Consider the following 17,656-nt stretch of genomic DNA (forward strand, 5'->3'; position numbering starts at 1 on the left):
TGTTGACAGTGAGAACACTTAAACACTTAAACATGTTTAAGTAAGAACTTAAACATGAACTCATAAAAACAGCAGCTCTTTGCTGTATTTGTTGAGTCTCTAGTCATGGTTTTGAAATCTCACAGTATCATCATTGCTGTAGCTTTCTTTTACGCCCGCTACGTTACTGCAGACCCGGTAATCTCAGCCATCCAATTGGCCAGTGGTAGGCCTATAGTGCACTTGATTAGCTCTCTGGGTCCGCCAGTAAGGTAGAGTTTGTACCTTCAGATGCATGAAGTGGCTCAACATCAGAACATTTCGCCTACCTGGCACGCAGGGCAGCTGAATATGGTGCACCTACCGCCAACCGTGCGAGACGATTACCAAAAAATTGGACCGCAAGGCTTTATCTTTTTTTTTTTTTTTTTGAAATGTTTGGCGCTCGACGAAATGCCTTGGAGATCGACCAGTCGATCTCGATTGACCGGTTGGTGACCACTAGTCTAGCTTATACTCCAAAATTAAACACATTCAAGTCTTCGCCTTTGAGTGGGGACTGTATTATTATGCTAACTGCTACGCTCCAAATGTTCTATCCATTAGTCTGGGAGAGAACGTATAGGCCTAGATGACGCTGTTGGTACATTGATTGTGTACGGCGGCGGTATCTTACAATTATAGTGTTTGATTTTGAATAGCCTAGTAAGGTTTTTTTTTTTTCTATATAATTTTATAATTAATAGGCTGACATTACCTTTAGGTACAGAATCTCACCACCGTGTGTTTCCATATCCTCTCTCCTTCATTCCTTTCTTGAGCGTGCAGAGATGGGGGGGCTGTCAACACTTTAACAAATGTTTTGTTGTGAAAACATGTTATCGATGTTCTCGAACAGATTTCACTTGGTTTCCCAAATTAAGCTGCAGGAACATGATTGGAGAGCCCATGGCCTACAGAGTTTGGGCAGAATTTCACCTGTCGTGCAGCGAGTGGCTGCATAGTCCTCAAACAGTGGTTGATGCGTGAAGTGAAATAGGAGCTCTAATAAGCACAGACATATCTATATACAATCCTGTGTGAAGGAATATATATCTATCTATCTTTTTTCCCCTGCCCCTGTTCCTGCCCCATTTAATAATGGGCCATTCTAAGTCAAATACATTTGACATATTTGACATGAAATCTGATGGGTGAAAATATGATCACTTGATGAGAGAACAGCGTGTGCAGCCTGAGGAAGGAACAGAGCATAACCTTTTTTTGCAACTTTTTCAAATAGCCTATTAGTCGCATCATGCAGCCCATATGTTTTGATTTCTAAGACATAAGGTTTGCGTAATTCGTTAACTCAATTAGCCAAATAACTCAATCGAGCATATAGAACCTGTTTCAAATGATCACTTTTACGCTCAACATGGGCACTTCATATGCACACTCACTCCGGACTGGGAAAAATATGTTGTATTTTATTCCGCTAAGTTCAATTATATTATTGTAACCATAAAAGCATATAGAATAAAATAATGGCAGTTTATACCATTTTAAAAGCATTACAATATGTTCAGATTTCACACACGCTGTGTGCCCTCAGGCCCTACTCCACCACTACCACTTCTACAGTACTGAATCCAATGTTTGTGTTGCATCACAGTCCCTGCTGTTCCATAAGGTGTTTTTTAAATCTACTTTTATTGCTTGCGTCAGTTACTTGATGTGGAATAGAGTTCCATGTAGTCATGGCTCTATGTAGTACTGTGTTGACATCCCCAGGAAATAAATTAGTTAATACACCAATAAGAAAGAGTTCTAAACCTCTGCCAATAACAGCTAGTTTTCAGTTTTCCCCTCCCCACTCAGACCACTCTCAGACAGAACTAGCAAAATTGTTGGTTGTGAAATTGCTATTTTTCTAAGTTTTTATTTTATTTTTTATTTTTTTTACATCCTTTTTGACCATTTTAATAGAAACATAATCACACTAATTCACTTACTGGTTACCCAGAAATGATTTGATATTGAGATAAAAACAGCTGCATTAGACCTTTTTAAGTTAAGATTGTATTGGTACTTGTCTGTATTAGCTGTACAGACACAACAATGGACATGCAAACACTAAACAAATCCGTGCATCCTCCAGGACCCCCAGAGAGCATGCGCGAGCACGTGGTGGCGGCCAGCAAGTCCATGAAGATGGGCGACTGGCGCACCTGCCACTCGTTCATCATCAACGAGAAGATGAACAGCAAGGTGTGGGATCTGTTCCCTGAGACGCAGTGTGTACGAGAGATGCTCGTCCGGTGAGTTTTTCGAAAATTGCTGATAAATAAGGTCTGCATCAACACCCCTCTTGTTCAACTGTCCGTAGTTTGATCAGTAGTCAGTATCAAGCAATCGCGGCCTGGAATGGTTTAATAAAATTAATTCAATCAAGATCGTCAAATGGCTAATATAATGCTACCTTTTAGTAGCTTTCTTTAGAAAAATTAAGTTGCACACAGTATTTCTCACAGTAATTGGTTATTTCATGACTGAACTAATGTTTCGGCAACACAGTGCATCCTTCAGAGGTAGCATTCCTGTAACGTTTCCTGATGGTTTGTGGTTGCAGGAAGATCCAGGAGGAGTCTCTGAGGACGTACCTGTTCACCTACAGCAGCGTTTATGACTCCATCAGGTAATAACTTTTAAAACGGTTAGAGGTTGTTCCCCAGTTAGAGTACACCTAGTCTTGGACTGAAAAGCACATTTAGTGGAGATTCTTAACTACTGTAGCCTGGTCCCCAACTGTTGTGTTGTATAGCTGACAGCAATGACCATGGAGATTACTATAGGCTTAGTGTTTCGAAAATAGCCAGCCTTCCAAAATCCCACTTGACTATTAAGTCAGGCGAACTTCACATTTTGGTTTTTACCAAATTCGGCACTCACATTTGATAAGCTTTAAGTAGAAATTACGTTTCCCCTCAGGAAAGGCATTTCGTTGTCTTTTTTTAGTAGCCTGTGTGGCGTTCATTTGTGTCTTATGCATGCTAGTTTGTTGCAAGTCAGGCATCTTTTTTGGAACTCCACTCAATGCAAAATGTACCGTATTTTAATTTTAAGTTTGCGTCATTAGATTTGGGGTTGAGTCCCCAGAAATTCTGGCAAAAAAATTGTCCCTGCTGAAAAAGGTTAGGCTAAACCAGTTGTATTTATTTGAACTTGGCTGGTACAGAGCAGTAAAGAACAGAAAGCAGGAGAGGAATGTGGGCTAGACGGAGCAGAGAATTCCACCAAAGCAGTCCAAAATGTCCAGTCAGAAAATACTTTCTCTGTGTCGTCTGTCGGACGCATGAACACTAGCCTATAGCCTAAACATTATTTTTTTATAACGGACACACCATCTTGTCTAGTTTTAAAAAAAACGTAGCCAATATTACCTTCTCTCTCCATTCGATAGGCAATGAATATGGCTGAAGGCCACCCTTCATAATTTTATGCATGGCTTTCTCCCGATCAAACAATAAAATGTAACAGTTCTATTTCAAAGTTATGTGAATAACCTAAAAACGTAAGGTAACCAGAGGACTAATAATGAGAGGGAACAAACAATATAGGCTATTGTATTTTACCTTTATTTAACTTGGCAAGTCGGTTAAGAACAAATTCTTATTTTCAATGACGGCCTAGGAACAGTGGGTTAACTGCCTTGTTCAGGGGCAGAACGACAGATTTTTACCTCCCCAGCTCGGGGATTCGATCTTGCAAACTTTCGGTTACTAGTCCAACGCTCTAACCACTAGGCTACCTGCCGTTCTCATTATTAGTCCTCTGGTTACTTTAAGTTTTTTAGGTTATTCACATAACTTTGAAATAGATCTGTTACATTTTGTTTGATTGGGAGAAAGCCATGCATAAAACGATGAAGGGTAATTTAATCAAGTTTAAGCTTATTAAGAAATAAATGATTAATGCTCCTGGGAAAATCCCTCCATGTGAGGTTGAACACCGAATGGCCAATAGCCTATCCTCTAACTAGGCCGATCATAAAAGGTTTAAGACAACTTAGTTATGAACAGTAGCTTATTTCCCAAATAATCTGACCTACACAGGTGTTGTGGCTTTCAAAAAGAACAAGAAAGGAAATCTGTAGCATAGGCTTTTCTCAATTACAGCTTTGAGAGAGAATTAAAGCAATTATACAATTCTGAAAATGGTAGACTGCTTCTATGCAGACAGTGATTTAAGGCTATAATGTAGCTCACTACGGTAAAACAGCCCGTTCCTCATCAGACAGTCACTGCTCCATGTGCGCGCCCCACACATACACCCGTTTTGCTCCTCCACCAGAAAGGAATATTAGAAAAGATTTTGCCATTGCCTGCACTTAGCCTCTTCCCAGACTTTCAACATTCTTTCGTCATGATTTGTCTAGTTGCATTTGATTTCGTGCTATAGCCCAACTGTCGTTTTTATGAGTTTTTGTATAAAACATTTTTAATTTGAGGAGGAGCAGCAATAGGGTCGATTTAGCAATGTGTATCACAATGTTTTATGGGTACATTATCACAATAGGACAATGGTTGACGTCACTGTCTAACAATCTCCTTCGGAGTAGTCTTGCTTAGGTTACTTCCCCAGGCTTTCAAACTAATGTGAGAAGCCTGGGTTTCCAAGGCTACCATTGCTTATACAGCACAAAGTGGTCTGGGACCAGGCTACATCTACTGTGCCTCCTCATATAATTGTCTTACCTGGTTAAAGAATGGATAAACACAATTCAGACATTTCCTCTTCCCCCCCTCTTTGTGTCTCAGCATGGAGACACTGAATGAAATGTTTGAGCTGGAGCTGCCCACAGTGCACAGCATCATCAGCAAGATGATCATCAATGAGGAGCTCATGGTAAAACCCACGGCGTCAGTGATCTCAAAGGGTTGTGCGTTGTCATGTGTAGACGTACAGCCCCATAGATTTAATTAAGCTAGATGATATGATGTATAAAGGTGTAATATGTTCATGTCTGTGTCTGAATGGCTTTCTCCTGTGGGTATCTGTCTGTCCGTGTGTGTTATGTCTCCCCCCTCACACAGGCGTCCCTGGACCAGCCCACCCAGACTGTGGTGATGCACCGCACAGAGCCCACCTCCCTGCAGAACATGGCCCTGCAGCTGGCCGAGAAGCTGGGCGGCCTGGTGGAGAACAATGAGCGCATCTTTGACCTCAAGCAGGGCGTGTATGGTGGCTACTTCAACAGAGGTTAGTGGGGCTGCCCCATAGAATACATGCAGACCTGCCAACTTGCACACATTTTGTCTATCATTCACACATTTTGAGGCCAAAGTACATGAAAAAGTATGAAAAACTACCTCAACTAGAAGCCTATTTTTGCATATTTTATCATGTTGTTTTTGACTCAAACCATCTGAAGTTGATGCCAATCAGAGGACTTGGGCATCTCTAGCTCTCCAACCCGCCACCGTAGTCATAGTAGTTTCCTCTCTCAAGCTGGATGGCAGCACTCCACTTTGGAGTTGTTGATCTGTCCTCTTGATATAGCTGTATGTCACCAGTAGGCTGCTAATAGTGGGATAATAGCCTAGTCAGTTCACCAATGACAAAAAGGCATGTTGAATGAATGGTAGCCAAGTAGTCAGACCTAACTTGATTGATTATGTCAGGGATGGAGATCTGAAAAAAGCTACTATAGGCCTAGTTGTTTCATATTACAGTTTAAGACTATCCACATATTTAATAAGAATAATCATTACCCCTAAATTGTACCTAAAATAATTGAGACAACGCTCAATTTCATTTAGGATCAAACAAGACTTCTGTGTTGGCTACATGTTATTATATAATTTTAGACTGTTTCAGGAAATGGCAGTTACGGGTTTTTCAAAAATGCTAAATTCTCCAACTTCGGACCTCCCCTCTACCCAACCTTAGGCCTACATCAGCACAACCTTGTCACAAAATCCTAGGGAGAGCCCTGATTTTGTTAATTTGAATGCATTTCTAGTTGGCTACTGAATAGCAGCCAATTACCAAGTATTCATAAGTCTATTGCCTACCATTCCTACTGAGGCAGTCTTCATTATTAGGCTTAAAAGGTGCATTCGTCTATGATTTGAGCAGTGTGGGTGTCGCACGGAGCTGGGGGTGCCGCTGCGCTGAAGTGGTACTCATAAAAATGATTCTAGGTTGGCAGCTCTGCATGTGCAGAGCCTTTGGTCTAGTCCATTTGGTCTTCACCAAGGTCCGGTTGGCCACACGTTTTTATTTTTTATTTCCCATTGTCCAAATTTGCTGAGAATGATACCATATCCATCGCTTTTGGAATTTGATGCTCCCCGACTGTCCAGCATTTGTTTTTGATGTCTCTTAGCAAGGTGGACAGAGTGAAGGACTATAAATGTAGCTCCATTATAATGTTTACAGTTTTGATTTAGTTTTTTGCCATTTCAATGTCAATTGAAATAGTTTTTCCCAGAAAGTGTGTATATTAATGCACACAGTGCATTTGGAAAGTATTCAGACTCCTTGACTTTATCCACAGTTTGTTACGTTAAGCTCTCCAGAGACGTTCGCTTGGGTTCAAGTCCGGGCTTTGGCTGGGCCACTCAAGGACATTCAGAGACTTGTCTCGAAGCCACTCCTGCATTGTCTTGGCTATTTGCTTAGGGTCGTTGTCCTGTTGGAAGGTGAACCCTTGCCCCAGTCTGATATCCTGAGCGCTCTGGAGCAGGTTTTCATCAAGGACCTGTCTATACTTTGCTCCGTTCATCTTTCCCCTCGATCCTGACTAGTCTCCGAGTCCCTGCCACTGAAAAACAACCCCACAGCATAATGCTGCCATCACCATGCTTCACCATAGGGATGGTGCTAGGTTTCCTTCAGACGTGACGCTTGGGATTTTGAAATTTGCTAGCATTTCTAAAAACCTATTTTCACTTTGTCATTATGGGGTCTGAATACTTTCCCAATGCACTGTGTGTGTGTGTGTGTGTGTGTGTATACAGTACCAGTCAAGTTTGGACACGCCTACTCATTCCAGGGTTTTTCTTTGTTTACTCTTTTCTACATTGTAGAATAATAGCGACCATCAAAATCATGAAATGACACATATTTGATATTCTTCAAAGTAGCCACCCTTTGCCTTGATGACAGCTTTGCGCACACTCTTGGCATTCTCTCAACCAGCTTCATGAGGTAGTCACCTGGAATGAATTTCAATGAACAGGTGTACCTTGTTAAAAGTTAATTTGTGGGATTTCTTTCCTTTTTAATACGTTGGGGCCAATCAGTTGTGTTGTGACAAGGTAGGGGTGGTATGCAGAAGATAGCCCTATTTGGTAAAAGACCAAGTCCATATTATGACAAGAACAGCTCATTTAAGCAAAGACAAATGACAGTCCATTATTACTTGAAGATATGAAGGTCAGTCAATCCGGAACATTTCAAGAACTTTGAAAGTATCCTCAAGTGCAGTCATAAAACCATCAAGCGCTATGATGAAACTGGCTCTCATGAGGATCGCCACAGGAAAGGAAGACCCAGAGTTACCTCTGCTGCAGAGGATACGTTCATTAGTTACCAGCCTCAGAAATTGCAGCCCAAATAAATGCTCCAGAGTTCAAGTAACGAGACACATCTCAACATCAACTGTTCAGAGTAGTCTGTGTGAATCAGGCTTTCATGGTTGAATTGATGCAAAGAAACCACTACTAAAGGACACCAATAAGAACAAGAGACTTGCTTGGGTCGAGGAAGAACAAGCAAATAAACAGTAGACCGTTGGAAATCTGCCCTTTTGTCTTGAGTCCAAATTGGAGAGTTTTGGTTCCAACCGCCGTGTCTTTGTGAGACGGAGTAGGTGAACGCATGATCTCTGCATGTGTGGTTCCCACCACGAAGCATGGAGGAGGTGGTGTTGGGGTGCTTTGCTGGTGACACGGTCTGATTTTATTTAGAATTCAAGGCACACTAAACCAGCATGCCTTCCACAGCATTCTGTAGTGATACACCATCCCATCTGGTTTGTGCTTAGTGGGACTATCATTTGTTTTTCAACAGGACAATGACCCAACACACCTCCAGGCTGTATAGGGCTATTTGACCAAGGAGAGTGATAGAGTGCTGAATCAGATGACCTGGCCTCCACAATCACCTGACCTCATCCCAATTGAGATGGTTTGGGATGAGTTGGGCTGCAGATTGAAGGAAAGCAGCCAACGAGTGCTCAGCATATGTGGGAACTACTTCCAGATGAAGCTGGTTGAGAGAATGCCAAGAGTGTTGCAAAGCTGTCATCAAGGCGAAGGGTGGCTACTTTGACGAATCTAAAATATAAAATGTTTTTGGGTTACTACATGATTCCATATGTGTTATTTAATAGTTCATGTCTTTACTATTATTCTACAATGTAGAACATAGTAAAAAAAATTAAGAAAAACCCTTGAATGAGTAGATGTCTGAACTTTTGACTGGTACTGTAAATGTATATCTTTACGAAGCATGTGATGATCCTGTGTTTGATCCCGTGTCCACCATTTCATGTGATCTCCTCTTCATGCATCTCCCCCTTACTTAATATGTGCAAATAAAACATAATAACTCCACACTACAGAGACAGGGGAGAGGCTCTTTATCGTTAGCCATGTAGTAGTCAATTTAATCCAAAATGAAGTGGGTAAGTGTATCACCCACCATTTACTAGATGCAAGCGTTAGTTCACCCAGGGTCATAATCAGATCAGTCTGTTATCAAATCAGTCATAGAGTAGTCTATCAATGGCACTATCAAATGAACTGAAATCTGCTTAAAATGTGGCTGCTTCTGGAGTAGACTGATATGCCTTACTCGTACATAGTCCCAACAATCACAAATACAAGCATGCTGATTATGTATCAGTATTTTGTTTAAATATGCCCTGTTAAGTGAGATGAAAATTGCCACAATACCACTTACTGAATCCTCTTGGTGCCTTGGGACGCGACACATAAGGCACCTCATTCCACAAATAACACTGCCTGTAAGTGATTTGTTGGGTCCTGTATGTGTGTGTCTATTACAGATCAGAAAGGTGGCTACCAGCAGAAGCAGGGTGGTTACAACAGAGGTAAGTGCCAATCTTGAACAAACAGGGCGTCTGCCGTAGACCCTTAGGGAGTGCGTTTCCGTACCATTATCTTTAGCCAACCTGCATGTTTCTTACAGTAGATGCATCGCAGGAAGTCGCTGTCATGAATGTTTAAATTATTCCCCCTGATATTGAAAGCTAATTATGATGATTTATTGAAGATGTTAAGATGTTTGAGTGTATTGCCTATTTCACAGTACTGGGCCCGGCCAAGCTGAATACACATCCACTATAAACCCTGGAACCGTGCTGGAGAGAATGTGAAAATAAAATATTAAGCTAGCACATACAAGTATGGCTGGCACGATAGTGTGAAAAAGATATTGGTGTGCATGTGGGCCTGGAGGCAATAGACATGTATCGTGTGAAACGTATATGTACGGTGCATTCGGAAAGTATTCAGACCCCTTCCCTTTTTCCACATTTTGTTACGTTAGAGCCTTATTCTAAAATTGATTCAATATTTTTTTTCCCCTCGTCAATCTACACACTACACCATAATGACCAAGCAATTATTTTTTTTTTTATACGTTTGCATATGTATAAAAAAATCTACAGAAATACCATATTCACATAAGTATTCAGACCCTTTGCTATGGGACGTGAAATTCAGTATCCTGTTTCCATTGATCATCCTTGAGATGTTTCTACATCTTGATTGGAGTCATCCTATGGGAAATTCAATAGATTGGACATGATCCAGGCTGTATCACATCCGGCTGATTGGGAGTCCCATAGGGCGGTGCACAATTGGCCCAGCGTCGTCCAGGTTTGGCCGGGGTAGCCGTCATTGTAAAATAATTTGTTCTTAATTGACTTGCCTAGTTAAATATAGGTTCAATAAACAACAATAAAAATGTGGAAAGGCACACACCTGTATAAGGTCCCACAGTTGAGGTCGAATGAATTGTCCATTGAGCACCAAGACAGGATTGAGTCAAGGCACAGATCTGGAGAAGGGTACTAAAACATTTCTGCAGCATTGAAGAACACAGTGGCCTCCATCAATCTTAAATGGAAGAAGTTTGGAACCACCAAGACTTTTCCTAGAGCTGGCTGCCCGGCCAAACTGAGCAATCAGGGGAGAAAGGCCTTGGTCAGGGAGGTGACCAAGAACCCGATGGTCACTGACAGAGCTCCAGAGTTCCTCTCTGGAGATGGGAGAACCTTCCAGAAGGACAATCATCTCTGCAGCACTCCACCAATCAGACCTTTATGGTACAGTGGCCAGACGGAAGCCACTCCTTCGTAGAAGGCTCATGACAGCCCGCTTGGAGTTTGCCAAAATGCACATAAAGACTCTGACCATTTAGAAACGAGATTCTCTGGTCTGATGAAACCAAGATTGAACTCTTTGGCCTGAATGCCAAGCATCATGTCTAGAGGAAACCTGGCCCCATCCCTACGGTGAAGCATGGTGGTGGCAAGCATCATGCTGTGGGATATTTTTCAGCGGTAGAGACTGGGAGATCCTTGATGGAAACCTGCTCCAGAGTGCTCAGGGCCTCAGACTGTGGCGAAGCACACAGCCAAGACAACGCAGGAGTGGCTTCGGGACAAGTCTATGTCCTTGAGTGGACTGAGCCTGGACTTGAACCCGATCGACCATCTCTGGAGAGACCTGAAAATAAGCTGTGCAGCAACACTCCCCATCGTACCTGAAAGAGCTTGAGAGGATCTGCAGAGAAAAATGGGAGAAACTCCCCAAATACAGGTGTGCCAAGCTTGTAGCGTTATACCCAAGAAGACTCGAGGCTGTAATCACTGCCAAAGGTGCTTCAACAAAGTACTGAGTAAAGGGTCTGAATACTTATCTAAATATGATACTTCAGTTTTTGCTTTGTCAAGGTATTGTGTGTAGATTTAAAAAAAAAAGATACATCTTAGAATAAGGCTGTAATGTAACAATCTGGGAAAAGTCAAGGTCTGAATACTTTCTGAAAGCACTGTATATTTTGTATGATTTTTATTTTGTTTGTCTACGCCCACGCTCATTGCATGCCACAGCTGTGTGTTTTCTAAACTGTTTTCACTGTACGGTTTCAGACCAGAGAGGCAGTTACCAACAGAAGCAAGGCGGTTACAACCGAGGTGTTTGAAATAACTGATTGAAATGCATGATTGTCGGAATATTATGAGAGCGACTGTATTTGTCTTATTTCAGTCTATATGTGAAAGTGAGAAACAAATGACTAGTATATGTATGTAGTCAAATGTTTTAATTTAATTTTTTAATCCCCTTTGTGTGTGTATGCCCAAGACGTGTCATGGCTGTGTCTAAACTGTTGTGTGTTTTCAGATGGTCAGAGAGGCAGCTACCAACCGAAGCAGGGAGGTTACAACAGAGGTGCTTATGACCCAATTTATACCTCTACTTTCTAATGGAAGACTTTCTTTGAAAAAAAGGAAAAAATCCTGCTATTTTTAAAGTCACTATCAGTGAGCTGCAGTCCCCTCTGTCTGAATGATAAGACATCTGGATTTGACACCAAGTGGCGGCAACAACTATCTTTTTAACGTCTACATTTTAAAGTGTAATAATTCCATTTAATGTATACCATCACAATAATATGCGTTGGTTGTCTTTAGGCAGTTCTTCAGAAACATTGGGATACCATAAGTTAGAATTTCTAAGAACACAATGTATTCATTACTGTACTGTGTACATACTATCATTGTTTTTTCAGTTTTATACATTTCAGCTTTGGATTGCTCTAGCTAAAACTATGAAACCGAAAGAACATGTAATTGAACCAAATAACGGCTTCTTGCTATGAGATTATTATATATTTTTTTACCTAAACCTGCATGCAAGGTCTAGTGACAAACACCTAAAGAACACAAATGTATAGACATAAGAGGAAAATAACTGTAGTTCTAAAAGTGCACAAGTAAGTAGTGAATTATATTGGCCACGTTGAGTTGTGGATTCGCTCGTGCTTACAGTTTCTGGTTGGTTTCAGATGGAGGTGGTTACCAACAGAGGCAAGGCGGTTACAACCGAGGTGCTTATGAACCATTTTATACCACCTTTATTTTCTCACATTTTTTCTTCTGTTTATTCTAAAAGCCACCTTCAGTAAGCTGCTCGCCTCTTTATCTCCCATTCCGCTATGCCCGAGCCTAAAAATGTAAAAATCTACTTTTAAGTGTGCTAATTCCATTGAATATATACCATTGTAAAAACACAATGCATTGGGTATGTTTAGGTAGGTCTAAAGAAACCGGTATTTCAAACCTACTATTAACTTTATTTTTCTTTGGAAATAAATTTATTTTATTTGTGGATCGCTTGAGCTAAAACTCTGAAACAGAATTAACATGTCTTTGAACCCAGTAAAAACTTATTTTTATGAGAAGGAAGAAAAAGTACCTTAAACCTGCATGGAAATAAAAACAACTAACCACTGCATAAGCACCAATGCAAAGTCATTTGTAGGTTATACTGGACATGCCTTGCACATGTTTACCATTTCTGGTTGGTTTCAGATGGAGGCAGTTACCAACAGAGGGGCGGTTACAACCGAGGTGCTTATGAATTTATGCCACCTTTATCCTATAAATGTCAGAATTTTACTTTAGTTTTTTGTTAAAGCCACAGTCTGTGACCTGCAGTCCCCTCTCATCCTCCCTCCATGCCTGAGCCTTTTGGCTACTCTAACCCCCCCCACACACACACACACACACCATTCTCTCTTGCAGTCTTTCACTTCTGTTCTTTGCACAACTTGTTAACATTAGCCCACATATATTGTGATATGTCTTGTCATCTCATTTTGTCTGGACATTTTAGTGTCACTGTTCTGTACACATTTTCTTAATTTAATCTCCAAATCGTTATTTTTTTTGTCTCCATCTTTGGTCCTCTCCACAGACGGAAACAGAGGTGGTGGTGGTGGCTACCAGGGCCAGAACAGGGGAGGCTACCAGGGAGGCGGGGGCTACCAGGGAGGCGGGGGCTACCAGGGAGGCGGGGGCTACCAGGGAGGCGGGGGCTACCAGGGAGGCTACAGGGGTGGCTACAAAGGGGGCTACCAGAACCAGGATAGGAGAGACTACTGAGCCAGAGGAACCTGGTGTAACAGAGCCAGCCAGTCTTCATTCCAAAACATCATCTTGGGTTACATCACTTGACATTGCACCTCTACTACACTATTCTCCCTTTGTACAACATTAATCAGCTTTCCCAGCTTGAAAACTGTCAGCTTCCATATCTATGAATACTTTGCAGTGTAATATCAGTATTGACTACTCTTTTTGTCGAGTGAATGGTTTTTCGACTAATTGAGTTTTGAATAATTGTGTATTGACAAGATTACTGCATTTGCAGTGTGACAGGTTTTCTTTTGGCAGTTCAGTCGGGGCAGATGTGTCAAGTGACGTTTTTTCAGTTGTGACCTGCGAAATAAACATTGAATGAATACATGCTTTGACTGATTCTTTACGACCATTGTAACATCAGAAACATTGTCTAGTAATGGTAACGACTACAGCATCTAGTGTATGTACACACATTTTCAGTGATTGCTGCTTGAACTGCTTAAATCTTTTCTGCACACATTAATTTCCCCGTTCAGTTGGTTTTCAACATGTTACCACATTTTCTGAAGTTTGGCATGTATTAATAAAAAACAATCCTCTGAATAAGGTATTCAATGACTTTAAACTAGGCAAGGTTTGCCCCAACATTCTCTGGGACTTAAATAGAGTGCATCATCTGTTGGGGTGGTATGCAAATTGGAGTGGGCCTAGGGTTTCTGGGATAATGGTGCTGTGGGTCATGACAAGCCTTTCAAAGCACTTCATGGCCACAGACGTGAGTGCTACGGGTCGGTCGTCATTTATGCACCATAGGGACTATGGTGGTCTGCTTGAAACATGTTGGTATTACAGATTCAGATGAGGAGAGGTTGAAAATGTCAGTGAAAATGGTCTGCTCATGCTTGGGGTAATCCGTCTGGCTCTGCAGACTTGTGAATGTTGCCCTGTTATAAAGGTCTTACATCGACTATGGCGAGCTTGATCACACAGTTGCCCGGAACAGCTGATGCTCTCATGCATGTTTGTTGCTTGTCTGGTAGGCTTGTGTCTCTGGGCAGCTTGCAGCTGTGCTTCCCTTTTGTAGTCTAATAGTTTGCAAGCCCTGCCACATCCGACGAGCGTCGGAGCCGGTGTGGTGTCTCTCGATCTTAGTCCTGTATTGACACTTTGCCTGTTTGATGGTCCGTTGGAGGGCATAGCGGGATTTCTTATAAGCTTCCGGGTTAGAGTCCTGCTCCTTGAAAGCAGCACAGTATGGATGCAGGAATTATTTTGGTGGATGAATATGAGCAAGCTTACAGGAGCCTTTTGAAGTGATTCTCAATCAGATGAAAACATGACTGGTTGTGTTAATGCCAGTCCATTTTAAAAGTTAAACGGCGAATCTTTACTATTAGACCCTGATATCCTATTCAATTAATGGAGTTTCTACATGTAATTCTATGTTTAGGACCCCCCCCCAAAAGAAATGGTGCACGCGAAATAAATGTTCTGTACCGGGAAATGAAATGTACTTTCGCTCCTGAACAAGTGCAAGCACGTCAAAGGCTGTTGAATGATGGTGCACACCGTTATGGGGAAACATGTCGTTCAGTACAAACTGTCAAACACAGCAAACTTTGAGGTGAACTGAACACACCACTATTCAAGGCAGTTTGGAGTTAATGTTTTCCTCTGGGACAGTTGGCTTGGTCTACTTTGGGGCAAAGTCTTTTACCTCCAACTCCTCTAAACTACTATCTGTTTAACACCTGTCCCTTTCTCTCTACCGTTTCTGGGTAATTCTAACATCTGTGATTTTCCCATCATGATCTATTGGTCGAGTCAAGTTCCTTCCCGACTACTGTAGTCGGGCATCAAATTGCTATGTCATATGAAGTGGTAGCTGATAAGTTAAACACCTACCCAAGCATTGTGAGTTCTAGCAGGGGTCTGCAATGTAGACAGGAATGCCACTTGTACTTTATTTTGGGTGGTTGCCATTCTCTTTGTCTGGGAAAAGGGGGGAACAGAGGAGAAGTTGGGGTTTGGCAAAAGGTTGAAAATAGGGAGGAGTTGGGGTCTGGGAAAAAGACTTTGGGACTTTATTTCCAATTTTTCCTGAAACTTGAGGAGTTGGTCCAAAATGAGCAGAGAGGAGAAAGTACCTGGCTTATACAATATGAATAAAACAAAATTTTGCCACAAGTGGTATAGCTACACAAATGGTCTATGAAATTTTGAATGATTTCCTGTTTTTAAGTTAATCGAGGTCAATGGTTTTTATATTGGTTGTTGTCGAGTCAATTATACCTTGTCAATTTTCTCAATGGGTGTACAATATAATTTATTTAAAAGTACAACAATTGATGTAGCAATCACATATTGCAACTTTTAGCTACATTTTTGGTTAGTATCTGGAGTAACAATGCACTTTGTAAAGCATTTATCTTCATAGAAAAAAAGTGGGTTGATTTTTGGATGTCAATTTCATTGGGGTTACTCATCAGAGAGACTAGTGCTGTTTTGTTTTAATGAATTAAAAGCTCTGTGAAATCTTTCAATTGTCTGTCTGAGATGGAACTACTACTTCCATTGATTTGTAAGGTTTTGCCAATGATACTTTGGATCCAACGTGGGCTTGACATTACTGCTACAACCATTGATTTGTAAGGTTTTGCCAATGATACTTTGGATCCAACGTGGGCTTGACATTACTGCTACAACCATTGATTTGTAAGGTTTTGCCAATGATACTTTGGATCCAATGTGGGCTTGACATTACTGCTACAACCATTGATTTGTAAGGTTTTGCCAATGACTTTGGGATCCAACATGGGCTTGACAATTACATTTTGGATCCAACGTGGACTTGACACCAATTATTTGTGCTCTCCGAGGTGAACCTGATGTTTACTCAAGTTAGCCACTCATTAACTAGCTAGTTACCCAGTAAATGGTACAACACATCTGTGTCCACCCCCATAGAACCTCCCTCTAGATGAAATGTGCTAATCGACTGGTGACAGACCGTGTACTCTGGATATATGGTAAGGCTTCCTTTGCTTTTTCTGTCTTGGTCTTTATTAGCGATGGGCACCTATAGAAAAAAAATAAAAAAAACATCTTTATATTGATACAATATTGATATTTGTTTTATACATTTTTTTTTATAGTATATAGACATTCACATATAATTTCACTTCTTTAAATCAACTGTGGCAGTGCAACTAAGATGACCTCAGAAAAATGTCAAATTCTTACATTTTGTTTGAGTACTACTTTTATACAAAATATGCATTTTTCTACTGAGTGACATGCCTAAACGATTGAATGTTTTTTGTCAATTTAGTGTATTTTCATCCAAGTATAAATTTCAAGTCATAACATTGCTGAATGACCCCTATTTTTTTACGTTAGTGTTACAACTGTCCCATATAGCATTACAATTAACCCTGCTATTGGGGTTATTTGTAACATCAGGACTTTTTCAGATTAAGACAGAATTGTAAAAATTCCACATTTAGCACAGGTGTCTAAACTATATTAATAGTTAGCAGGCAAATAAATGTAAGTTACCTTTGTGAAATGTAGAACTCTACATCAAACAGTGTTAGAATAAATACAATTTTAAAAAACAACTCCAAAATGTGTTACAACTGTCCCCGGTCTCCCCTACAGAAACAGTGCAGAATGTAGGTTACACTGTTAACAATTTAAAAAAAAAATGTTCCTCGTTCATCTGGACATGGTGTCGTGTGGTTTACTCCACAAAGATAAAATGGTCTTTTTGCAGTTCAACACCCACTACTATGTACAGTATATGGACATCAGGTTTTATCTTAGCTAGACATTACACGCCTGATGTTCAAGTGCAGTCTTACTGCTCTGAATCAGCAAAATAATGCAACAAAAACCACAAACATGTCTTGCATTGAGTAATACTTCTTAGTAAGTCAGCATCACTTAAATAGAGTTCATGGGAATTTACAGCAGAGGGCTGGAAAGGAGGATGGCATAAGGAGGGAGAGAATGGAGGCAGACAGAGTAGGGGAAAGTGGGGTAAGTTGATCCAAAGGGTTAGTTGAGCCACCTCTTGTTTCTAGGAAACAATACACAAAATGAGTCATGAAACCAAATATTTTGTAAGAGGTAATCATTTCATTTGAAGTCTGTGAAGGAAGAAACCACATGGAAAAAGTGGTAAGCAACCTAGGTCCAAAAAACAGATTTCACAAAGTCCAATTTATTTGTTATTCATTTCATAATGTTTGTATCGAAACCAAAGTAGAAGATATGTATAAAATAATTTGGTCTCTATAAGCTACAATATGACACCCTAAAACAGGGGTGTCAAACTCATTCCATGGAGGGCCTAGTGTATGAGGGGAGTTTCTGCAGACACTCCATGGATTGAGTTGGACATGTGTGCCCTAAACCTAGCATGAAAGTGCATATTTGCAGCTATGTGGGCTAATGTAGTCAAAATGTTTGCTTTGTGGTATGTTTGCTTTGATTACATTGTCAGTTTTA

General features: G+C 40.8%; 2 protein-coding genes across 10 annotated transcripts in view; both read left to right on the plus strand.

Annotated features, from left to right (window-relative positions):
- LOC106578327 (eukaryotic translation initiation factor 3 subunit C) overlaps nt 1-13,528 on the plus strand; it is a 56,274-nt gene extending 42,746 nt beyond the window's left edge. For 2 of the 6 annotated variants that reach the window (XM_014157018.2, XM_014157019.2), the window contains exons 18-27: nt 2,120-2,279; nt 2,591-2,656; nt 4,779-4,866; nt 5,055-5,220; nt 9,038-9,082; nt 11,150-11,194; nt 11,403-11,450; nt 12,067-12,108; nt 12,593-12,631; nt 12,978-13,528. In XM_014157018.2, coding sequence (XP_014012493.1) covers nt 2,120-2,279; nt 2,591-2,656; nt 4,779-4,866; nt 5,055-5,220; nt 9,038-9,082; nt 11,150-11,194; nt 11,403-11,450; nt 12,067-12,108; nt 12,593-12,631; nt 12,978-13,165 — 887 coding nt within the window. In that variant the 3' untranslated portion in view covers nt 13,166-13,528. The remainder of the gene's footprint in view (nt 1-2,119; nt 2,280-2,590; nt 2,657-4,778; nt 4,867-5,054; nt 5,221-9,037; nt 9,083-11,149; nt 11,195-11,402; nt 11,451-12,066; nt 12,109-12,592; nt 12,632-12,977) is intronic. The other 4 variants (XM_014157021.2, XM_014157022.2, XM_014157023.2 and 1 more) reach the window with 3 other exon arrangements.
- Nucleotides 13,529-15,938: 2,410 nt separating this feature from the next.
- The window catches only part of prodh2 (proline dehydrogenase 2), a 40,606-nt gene continuing 38,888 nt past the window's right edge, over nt 15,939-17,656 (plus strand). For 3 of the 4 annotated variants that reach the window (XM_014157025.2, XM_045702000.1, XM_045701998.1), the window contains exon 1: nt 15,941-16,173. The gene's annotated coding sequence lies outside the window, so the exon portion shown is untranslated. Of the gene's footprint in view, nt 16,174-17,656 lie in introns of all 4 variants that reach the window. The other variant, XM_045701999.1, reaches the window with a different exon arrangement.

This window comes from Salmo salar, chromosome ssa19 (assembly GCF_905237065.1).
Source record: "Salmo salar chromosome ssa19, Ssal_v3.1, whole genome shotgun sequence".
Lineage (NCBI taxonomy): Eukaryota > Metazoa > Chordata > Actinopteri > Salmoniformes > Salmonidae > Salmo > Salmo salar.